The sequence below is a fragment of the Apis dorsata genome, unplaced genomic scaffold, assembly GCF_000469605.1.
Source record: "Apis dorsata unplaced genomic scaffold, Apis dorsata 1.3 scaffold_88, whole genome shotgun sequence".
Taxonomy (NCBI): domain Eukaryota; kingdom Metazoa; phylum Arthropoda; class Insecta; order Hymenoptera; family Apidae; genus Apis; species Apis dorsata.
Window position 1 is genome coordinate 540,700 of NW_006263386.1, and position 11,615 is coordinate 552,314.

The following is an 11,615-nucleotide window of genomic DNA, read 5'->3' on the forward strand; positions in this document are numbered from 1 at the left end:
TAAATATTTAAAAATAAAAATTATATTATTTACATAAATATATTTTTGAAAAAATAATAAATAAGACCATAAAGGATTAATTAGTAAATGTATTACAAATTTTTTGTTGAATAATAAAAAATTTAAGAATGAAGATTTTTGATATAATTATGCATGTTATTTTGTCATTTTTATAAATTATTTATCTTGTATTAAGTATTATATTAATACTTGTATTAAAGTATTAATTTATTTTGTCATAGATTATCCTTATTCATGGTATGAAGATATAACAAGTTCCTCACGGTTTTATGCACTTGCAGCTGTATATGGTGGAGTAATAATTGGACTCATTGTCGCGGAAATAAAGCCTTATGCTAAATTGAACACAGAAGATCGTGGTATTTTGTGTTCAAGTTTAGGAAATGATTGTTTAGTTGGTTATATTCTTAGCTTAGGTGTCCGTCGCGCATATAGAAGAAATGGGATTGCATCATTATTATTGGAACAATTATTAGCACATGTCACTGCTCCAGAACGTTCTTCCGTAAAAGCAGTCTTCCTGCATGTATTATCTAGCAATGCACCAGCTATTTTATTTTATCAAAGATGTCATTTTCGATTACATAGTTTTCTACCTTATTATTATGTAATTCATGGCAAATGTAAAGATGGTTTTACTTATGTTCTCTATGTCAATGGAGGACATGCACCACGCGGTATTCGGGATTGGTTGCGTCATATAGCCAGTGCAATGGCTAGTCTTGGACCATGCAGAATACCCCGTTGGATTTGGCAACGACTTCTTTGGGTTACTACCATACTTTCATATCATAGATGATACTTTATGACGAATACCAATGTTAAACCAAATATTTTTTTTCTTATTTTTAAAGAAATACATGTTGCATAGAGTATGCTAATTTGGGTATTATACCTTAAGCAATAAAATTATTAGCTTTATAATTGTCTTCACAATTTTATGAAAATTTTGTGAAAAATAATTTATTACTAAAATGACAATACTTAAATCAACAAGTATCAGTTTTTATTCAGTTGAGAATAATATAATAGAACAAAATTTTATTGTATTTACTTTATCAGAATCAAATTTTGTAATTCTTTCACCGTGGATTATATTATTAAATAATTTGATAATTTAAGATTTAAGATAAATAACATAAATATTAAGAATAAAGCCTTTAACTGCCAGAGCATTTGATCGGTTCAAAATATTTATATTTAAAAATCTTTTTGAATACAATATTTGCATGTTAAAAAGATTTGTATTTTGTTGAATATAACATATTCAGAAAACATCAAAAATACAATTTATTGCAAAATAAAGTAAAATATTGGTGACGGGGTAAATGTTTAAAAAATTTTGAAATCATTTCTTATATGCATTATTGTTATAAATTAAAATATAATCTGTAATTCTTAAATTTACAAATAATAGTTTAATTATTTATGTAGACAGTTATTATTGTTTTTACTTTATCAATTTTTATGTTTATCATTTTAAGTGTAAATCTTAGCCATTTTAAATAATTTTTCCTAGTATACTAGTCATTTTTTTTTGAAAGAATACTTTCAAAATATATTTTTCTCAAAAATAAGTATTCATTTCTTTAAGTTTTTAATTTATTATTTTAATATAATGAATTATTTTCTATATTATTTTTTTTTTCATTTATTTTAAGATTTTTTTTGTAAATATCTATTTTATTTTTAATGTCACTTTCCTATTTATTCAATTTTGAAATTAATAAAAATATTTTTTTTAATTTTAATCTTAAGCTTCTTTGTATCAAACTGTCACTAAGTTATTTTTCTTCTTAACTTTTAAATAATTTGTTTATTTTTTCTATATTCTTGAAAAAATATCTTTTGTATAAGAAGTACAGACTTCTGGGGCCATGTTACCCGTCACCAGTTTAAGCATCATCAGAGACCTGTTCAAGCTCCTCAAATTCATAACTGATCATAACTGAGAGTGCAATACTGATTATTATAATAGTTAATAAATAGCTGAGACTGATAACATACCACCTCAGCTTTTTTATTATATATAAAAAAAAAATCATTTTTTTCAATGCTTCAATAAAGTAATTATTTTCCATGTAGATATTTTTTAATATAAAAATGTAATTGTAGGATTTCTTTCTGATATCTTTTATTCCTCATAAAAAATTATTTATTAATTATTCAAATATATTAAGATTGATCAGTTTTTACTGTTCTGTAGTTAAAAATTATTAATTTATTGAAAAAATAAAAATAAGAGAAAAAATAAATAATTCCTTCAATAAAATGAATAAATTGCAATTCTTATAAAAATTAAATCATTAGTTGAAAATATATTCTTACAGATAGTTCATAATATCAAAATAAGGCAGATAAGTTATATTAATGATATATTTAATTAATTTTTCTTTAATTTAAAAACATTCAATTTTTTAATTTAATTAAAAAATTATTAATTTGTATTGTTCATAATATAAGATATTAAATTATAATATGTAATCTTGTAATATTTTTTAATAAAATAATAATTTTCATTTTAGTTTTATTTAATTTTGTTTTCTTATTATTGAGTTATTGAATTAATTATTTACTATTAAATTATACTATATTTTAATATATGAATCAATTATATCTGCCTTCACAAATTAATCATTTTATCATACAAAACATGTCTATTTGAAACTATAATCCAACTTAATTTCAACTTAATTAATTAAAAATATAATTAATTTATATTTTTAACAAAGCTTTTAAATTAAAACATGTATAATAGTATATAAAAAGAAATAAATTTATTATATTTGTAAACTAAAAAAGAAATATTCATAAAATTAATTTTATTATATGTTAAATTTTATGTATTTTTATTTAGTTTAATTAAATTAAATCAAATTTTTTTCAAAAATATAAAAAATTTTTAGCAAAATTACAATTTTTAAAATATATTTTATCTTTATGTGTCCATTTTTGAAAGAAAAAAAAAACATTATTAATAAATGAATTGAAAAAATTTGTAACATAAATAGTTTAATAATAAAATATAAAACTAAGTAGATCCAATTCAAAAGAATAATTAATAAGTATATAATGAAACTGAATTTATATAATTACATTTTATGCGGAATATTAAAGAAATGTTACTAGATATTAAGTAATGTTGGATAACATACATTACAAGTTTTATATTATACTAAATTATAATTTGTAAATCTATTATACTCAAGTAAATTGAAGTATATAAGATATGCATATATTTTTATGTAACATTAAAATTTTTTTTTTATGTAAGCTGAAACTAAAAATTTACATGGAAAATTTAGACCAAAATTTTTATAACTTAAGATTTTAGAGAAGATTTAGTTCAGCATTATTATATAACAAATACAGTATTTTCCATGGTGATAGAATACATTGAATTGCTTGTTGTTTTAGGCTGTGCATGTATTTTTTAATTGCAAATAATCTAACTTCTTATTTATATCTTCTTATACTTTATTGTTATGTCAGTTAGTTAAAATAACAGCATTGTTTACATTTATATATTCAAACAAAGAAAAGCTTTTATATTAACATATATGAATGTGAGTTATGAATGTGTGTGCGTATTATTTATACATAATGTACATATATATTAAATGTGTCAAAGTAGTTGTACATACTTATGTATTGACTTTGTTTGTAATAAATTGACATGTTACAAGTTTTACGTGTTTGTTATTGTTATCATAAAAAATATTTAATAACAAAAAAAAATATTAGAAAAATATTATTTTAATTACAACTATAAAATACGAAAAATAAAAATGAGAATTAAAAATATATTAATATTTGTAGAAATCGAGAGTATTTGGTATTTTTTCTTTTGATTAAATCAAACATTTCTTGAAGCGTCTTAAATTTTTTTACTATTTATGAATTTTATATTATAATTTTATAAATTTTTAGGAAGCTTACTGTTACATAAAAGATATCTATTATATTTGAAAAATATAAATTGAAAACAATTATATATATTGAAAAAATATATCGCTTATATAAGAATATAAATTTTATTCTTACTATTCTTATTATTTCTAAGTAATAATATTACTTAAATAAATATTAAATAATATTTTTAAAGGAAAATTTCAAAAATTTTTCGTAATATATAAATACACATATTAAAATTTCTTTTGTAAAATGATGAAATTTTAAACATTTTAAAAGCTGATATTAGATGTTTATTAATATTAAAGAATTTAATTAAAGAATTTTTTATAAATGGATTAATTTGATCTAAGAATAATAAAAAATTTTTTTTTTCAAAAACAAAAAAAAAAAAATAAATTTATAATGAAATATAATATATATTTCGATTAATTACTTAATATACAAATGTTCGGACAGAAATTATCTAACATATTGTATTGTCATAGATCAGCGATATAAATCTAATGATAATATATATAAGTTCGCCTTTAATCATATATTTACATGAAAATTGACTGTTAATAAATTTCAATATATATTTCTTGTATCTAACAAACACGTTAAAAACATTTAATTTTTCTTATGGTAAATTCCATAAAATATATTTATTTTTGTATATATCTGTAAATAGCTTACATGTAATTCATTATTTTATTATTATTTTATTATTAATATAATATTATAATTATAAATAGAATAATATTGATAAAACAAATATAAATATAATTTCAAAAATCAGAAATATAAATCAAATAATGTTAATAATATATCTTTATAATTTGGTTGTCTTTATTAAAATATATTGAGGTTGATGAAGTATTATTTGGATGATATAGTATTATTTTAGGTTAATGTAAGGAATCATTTAGTGTCACACAATCCAATTTTAAAAATAACTTAAATGTTATCAAATTTGTAAATTAAAATATAGAAAATATGAATTTGCTACCAAAATCATACGAAGAATTTAGTCAAGTTGAATATTGGAACACATTTTTTAAAAAACGTGGTAAAAAGAATTTTGAATGGTATGAATTTTATGTATGTACAATATATTATTGAATATATATTTATTTTAAATATATTGAGTTTCTACTTTTTATTTAGGTATGGAGAATATCCAGAATTACGTAGTATATTTTTAAAATATATAAAAATAAAGGACAATGTTTTAATTGTTGGTTGTGGTAATTCTACTGTTAGTATGTGTTTATATGATGCTGGTTATAGGTGCGAAATCTTTATATTATTATTATTACTAAATTTAATTATATTAAATTTTTTGATTTTTTATATAAAAAAATTTATATAAAATTATTTGTTAACAATTAATATTTTTTTTGGTTACAGAAATATTACAAATATTGATATATCACATATTGTTATCAAACAAATGTGTGATATTAATGCATCAATAAGACCACAGTTAGTTTATGAACATATGGATGCTACACAAATGACATACCCTGATAATACATTTAATGTTATTTTGGATAAAGGTACTTTAGATGCTCTTATGCCAGACAATAAGGAAGGAACAGTATCTACTATTAATAAATATTTTAAGGTATATTAATAATATGTGTGTGTGTAATGAATGAATAAATAATTTTTGTTATATTTTGTTTCATTATAGGAAATCACAAGAGTTTTACGTAATGGTGGCAGATATATATGTATCTCCTTATTACAAGAATATATTTTAAAACAACTTTTATCTTATTTTCCAAGTAATGGATTTATGTTTCGTATAGTACGTTGTCATGAAGCAGAAGAAAAGACACGAATGGAAGATGGAAGTTCAATTCCAGTTTTTGCAGTGATTGCTACAAAAGTTACAAATTTGTCACAGACTGTAAGCATTATATTATAAAAAACAAGTTTTTATTATATTATAAATTAAATTTTATTAAATTTTGTCAAATTTTATCAAATAAAAATTATTATATATATATAATATAAATTTATATAAATTTATATATGAAAAAATATTTAATATTTAGTAATATTTATTTGAAGTAATTTTATTTTTAATTTTTATTACACAATAAAATGTGTAATATAATAAATAAGTATTATATAATTATAATAGGTTCTGGAAATAGCATTGGTTGATGGTTCACCAAAGCGATTATCATCAACAGATGATATAATATCAGCTATTCTGTCAGTACAACAATCTTCATTTATTTTTAATAATCTCCAAAAACGTAGTGTAGCTGATATTGGAGAAATTTCATTAAATTTACATAGTCCTGATAATAAACATCCACGTTATACAATTTACGTTTTAGATCAGCCCAAAGTACATGGTACAAAAACTTATGCAGCATTTATAGTACCACAAGGAAAGTAAGTTTATATTTAATTAATAAATATTTAATAACTGTAAATATAAGTAAAATAAAATTTAAACTTTATTTATTAGAGAAACAGATTGGTTATTTAGTACAAAAGAAGGTAGACAACAAGTCCTTAAAAGTTCTCAACGTGATAGACTTGCTATTGTTACATTATGCAGAGAACACAAATTTGAAAGTTGGGATGCTGTAAAAAATGAAATTGAAGACTGTATTTTAAATTTGGCACCGGAAGGTTTATCTAGAAAAACTGATATTCCATTTCTATCATTGGGTTCTTCTGATGTTGGGGTTAGAACAATATGCTATGAAGGAAAAAGTGATTTAAGTGGTCCTTTTGTTATTGAAGAAATTGAAAGAGATGGTAGTGAATTTAGGAGATTAATTTTTCTAAATAATCCTTATGTTATACAGAGTGAAGGTCGTCTTAAGCAAGGTATACTTTAATATTATTTGATTTAATAAAGTCAATTTAATTAATTAATTAATTAATTTTTTATTTATAAATAATTCTTTTTAGCTAAATCTAGACGTGGAAAAATGAAAAAAGTTATTGATCCTGGATTCTTAGCATGTGATTATCATTTATATATGAGTATTGGTGTTAGTGCTGCAGTAAATTTTAAAGAATATGACGAAATAATGATTATAGGTTTAGGCGGAGGTGGTTTGTGTACCTTTTTATATAATTGTTTTCCTAAGGTATGTACATAGTATAATTTAATTATTAAATTTTTAATTTAATATTTAATTTATTTAATTTATTCATACTATATATAGTAAAATATATAATAAAATACATATTTGTAATTTTGTAGTTAAAAATCACTGCAGTTGAAATTGATGAAAAGATGTTAAAAGTCGCAACTGATTATTTTGGTCTTATTCTTGACAATAGAATGAAAGTTGAAATTGCTGATGGTATTCAAGTTATCAAAGAAAATACACTTAATGGCAAAAAATATAAAGCTATACTTTTTGATGTAGATAATAAAGATACTACAGTTGGAATGAGTTGTCCACCTAAACAATTTTTAGAAATATCTATTATAAAATCAGTTGCAGAATGTTTAATGGATGGCGGTCTTTTTATTTTAAACTTAGTCAGCCGAGATAGAAATATTAAAAAAAAAGTGAAAAATGATTTAAAATCTATATTTCAATCTATGATATGTTATTCTGTGCAAGGTGAAGTAAATGAAGTTATAATATGTTCTATAAATAAAAATGACGATGATGGATGGAAGAATATATTACAAAAAGCTGTATCGATTTTAAACGAACAAGTATATGCAAAAAGATTATCAAATGATGTAAAAATGTTTGATTTATCATCTTTTTTCTTTTTATGAAAAATCTGAATATAAAATTTTAAACAGAAGATAATTGATCTTATATATATATATATATAATATATATATATAATAATATATAATAATATATATATAATAATAATAATATATATATATATTCAAATTTTTTGTAAATATTAAAATAATAAAATTAAAATATATATTTTTGTATAATATGTTTTTTTTTATTATTTCATTCATATTATATTCATATTATATTTCTCAATAATTAAAATGCATTATGTATTTTAAAATATAAATGACGAAAGTGTCTTTAATTGATGTCCTATATTTCATTTGTAATTACGTGCTAAGAATAAATATAAAGAAAGAAAATAAATAGAAAGAAAAGGACAGAGATAGATTAAAAATTATGAAATCAGTGCCATCTCTAGAGTGCCGCTAATAAAACATACAAACAAGGAAAGTAAATAATAGAAAAGGATAGAAATAGAATAAGAATTGACAATCAGCACCATCTCTCATCATATCAATGAAACTCTTCAAAGAATCGTTTCTAAGAATATTCAAGAGATGGCGCTTGTCCTTCATTCTTACTCTACTTTATCCTACCTTTGACTCATGTTAAAGGTACCAAGAAATGGCAGCATCAGTCTATTTCTACTCTATCTCTATCCTTTTTTTACTATTTACTCTCTTTATTTATATGTGTTTCATTTGCGGCACTCTGGAGATGGCGCTAATTTCACAATTTTTAACCTATTTCTATCCTTTTTTTATTATTTGCTTTCCTTCTTTATTATTATTTCATAAAATTTATGTGTTGAAAAGCATTTCAATAACTGATTAATTTTATTGTTTTCTCTTAAAATATAAATAAAAATCCGTTTAGATTTTTATATGTAATGAACATACATATCGTTCTATTTTTTTATATTTATATGTTATATACATATTTCATATAATATATTTATATTTTTGTATCATAAGAGATATTTTTTGGATGTACATTTTTTTTTTATATTTTGCAAAAAGATATGACTATCAGTATTACTGTAATAATATTAATAATAATAATAATATAGGAATATAAATTATAACATTGAAATTTCGAATGTTTTAAATAATAATTAATCTTCCTTCTTTTTTCTCATTATTTGTAGTAATATTGATTTTATAATTTTTAGCTTTAATAGATAGAATACATGCTTTGATTTTGAAACTTATCTATTTAATATGATTGCTTTTTTGTTCGTATTGGTAACGGGAAAAATGTCACGCGAAAATAGTGTATAAAGCAAAGTAAATAACAGTGCGACTTTTGATGTTACGATATATTCGATTAAAAATCAAAAGAATAGCGGGAAATGTGAATTTAGTTCACAATATATCTGTTCTATAACGATTGCGTGCTATTAATACAAATCGCGATGAACACGAACGAATATTGTCTTTTATACAGATTTTATAGTCAGTGTTTTATATATTATAATATATATATATATAAAATTACAAATAATTATTAAATATTATGCAATTATTGTTGATAAGTTTTTTGTTTATTAAAAAATTTCATATATCAAGTTAACATTTTACTTCTAATGCATGCACAGAATATTAGTGAAAACAAGATCATGATAATTCATCATGAAAATGATGAATGATAATGAAGTTATCTCCTCTTTTTCAGAATTAATAATGATTCAATTTCATCAATCATCATTTGATATTTTTTTAATTGATTTAATTTATAGAAAATAATGAACTCTGTTGATTATGACATTAAAAATGTGATTCATTTTAAGAGAACGTATTCGATTCTTTTCTAAACTTTTATGTAACATAATTTACGAGCAATTTTATTATTAATCTTATTACAATTTAAAATTCAACAGGCTGTACATTTAAATTACCTTAATAATTATACCAATAAATATAATAATCAAGAATTTAAATAAATTTAAAAATAAAATAAAAAAAATTCTTCGAAAATCTCAAAAACATTCGGCAATATAAAATGCTGATAATAAACGATAATTTATCTATAAACAATAAGGTGTTCAATGATTATACACATATAACTTAACGTAAACGAGACTATTCAGAATCTAGATTCTAAACAGCAGCTAGTTGGACCATCCACGCTTGTCCGAATAAATTAACGAAATAAATAAGTCAAACGATCACTTGATGATACCATTGTACTCCTATGCTCTGGCAATTTATACACGTTTTAAGGAGTTTTGACCATGAATAGTCGTGAAAACGAATCCCCTGCATTTCGAATACAGAATACATTTTTCTTTGTATCTTTGAAAAGGGGCTGAATTTTAAAAGGAGTTCAATCGAGTGAAAATCGAAGAGTTATAACGCTTTTAGAAATGTTAGCGAAAGAATAAATATATATAAAAAAAAATTATCACTATCTTTTTAAAATCAAAATCTAGATCGCAAGAAAAAAAAAATCAGATATAAAGTGTCAAATGTTGAAGAGATTGAAAAATGATTAATATTTGAACGTAGAAAGAAAGAAACAACGAATCAAAACAATTTGTATAAAATATAAAATTGGGAAGTGTAAATAATTGTGAAGGAAAAAGAATGGTTAGAATAACGAAAACGATATGTCGTAGGGGAGAAACAGCAGGTGCCATTGCTTTCGGGACGACGAGAAAAATGTGTAACGAAGAACTTTCACCAATTAATGAGACGTTAATGCAACAAATGGCACGCCTCTGGTTAAAATTTAGCTTAACGAGATCAAAACGTTGTCGCCGCGGTCAATCCACCTTAGAATAATTTCTTAAATTAAGATTTCGTACGCGCTTTCCCTTGGAACGAAATATATTGGTCGTGAAAGAAATCTCCAAACCTTATTTAACGTGTTAATAAAAAAATATTGGCACACGCATCCTTTCCTTGAAATATCATTTATCATCCTTGAAAATACATCTCTTATTGTATAATACAAAACAACATTTATGTATAAAATATAATTGCATAAAATTTTGATCTAGTATAAAAACATATATATAATGTTAATATATTATTTTAGGACACTTTCACAAAATTGATTTTAAAAACTACAAAGGTTTGTAGACAAAATATTCTATCAATGTATTAATATTTTAGATAATTATATAAATATATATTTTACTCCTCTATCTTTTAAAAAATAAATGAAAATTAACAACATTGTAATTCATTGTTTGCCTAATCTATGTCCAAAAAAAAAATATAGTAATAATAGTAATAAATTAACAGAGACAGAATCATTTCTTAACCGTCCTTGGAAAATATTATCTTGGAAAAAAAAAAGGAGGAGAAAGGAAGAACCTAAAAGAAAAAAATAGGACCAATAATAGTAAAACCCATCATCTCTGTTATGAAGCGCAATCAGCGGCCAACTATCACGAATACGGGAGCTTGGAAGGCGCATAAACCTCGGTTATGGTACCAGAATAAGTTCGAACGTAGTCCTGGTATGGTCAAGACACGGAAAACCACGAATTTCGCGGGAGAATAGAATCCATGGCAATTACAAAGATCCTTGGATTCCTCGAACAAGACCGAAACGGGAGTGTGCAATAAACATTGATTTTCAATCTTAGCCCGATGTTTTCCACGAATTTCCTCGTAGAGATACTTTTCGACTTTCCATTACATCAAGCGAAACACCTAATATGATTATGTCATATATTTGATTTCGTCATTTTATTCCACGTGAGAATATGTGGAATGCAATGTTGGATAAGAGTGTATTGTATAATGAATAAAAAGAGATTATGAACGGTCTATGTAATTTGGGAGGAGGGATAAGAAGATTTTTAAAATTTTTAAAATTCTTCGAAGCTCGAAAGATAAAAAAAAAGAGGATATTATAAAATTATTCGTTGTTTATTAATTAATTAATTGCTTGACAATACAAAATTTTTAAATTTAAAGTTAAATTACTGGAATCAATTTA

General features: G+C 22.4%; 2 protein-coding genes across 3 annotated transcripts in view; both read left to right on the top strand.

The window, feature by feature from the left end:
- The window catches only part of LOC102673189 (N-alpha-acetyltransferase 60), a 3,837-nt gene extending 2,895 nt beyond the window's left edge, over positions 1-942 (top strand). Inside the window, exon 2 of the mRNA XM_006611448.2 lies at positions 243-942. Coding sequence (XP_006611511.1) covers positions 243-820 — 578 coding nt within the window. The 3' untranslated portion in view covers positions 821-942. The remainder of the gene's footprint in view (positions 1-242) is intronic.
- Positions 1-7,736, top strand: part of LOC102672972 (eEF1A lysine and N-terminal methyltransferase homolog) — a 10,276-nt gene extending 2,540 nt beyond the window's left edge. The window contains exons 1-9 of one of the 2 annotated variants that reach the window (XM_006611447.2): positions 4,485-4,560; positions 4,823-5,003; positions 5,083-5,205; positions 5,326-5,542; positions 5,612-5,830; positions 6,068-6,327; positions 6,404-6,771; positions 6,856-7,037; positions 7,154-7,736. In XM_006611447.2, coding sequence (XP_006611510.1) covers positions 4,912-5,003; positions 5,083-5,205; positions 5,326-5,542; positions 5,612-5,830; positions 6,068-6,327; positions 6,404-6,771; positions 6,856-7,037; positions 7,154-7,687 — 1,995 coding nt within the window. In that variant the 5' untranslated portion in view covers positions 4,485-4,560; positions 4,823-4,911 and the 3' untranslated portion in view covers positions 7,688-7,736. Of the gene's footprint in view, positions 1-4,484; positions 4,561-4,822; positions 5,004-5,082; positions 5,206-5,325; positions 5,543-5,611; positions 5,831-6,067; positions 6,328-6,403; positions 6,772-6,855; positions 7,038-7,153 lie in introns of those variants that run through there. The other variant, XM_006611446.2, reaches the window with a different exon arrangement.
- The last annotated feature ends 3,879 nt before the right edge of the window (positions 7,737-11,615 follow it).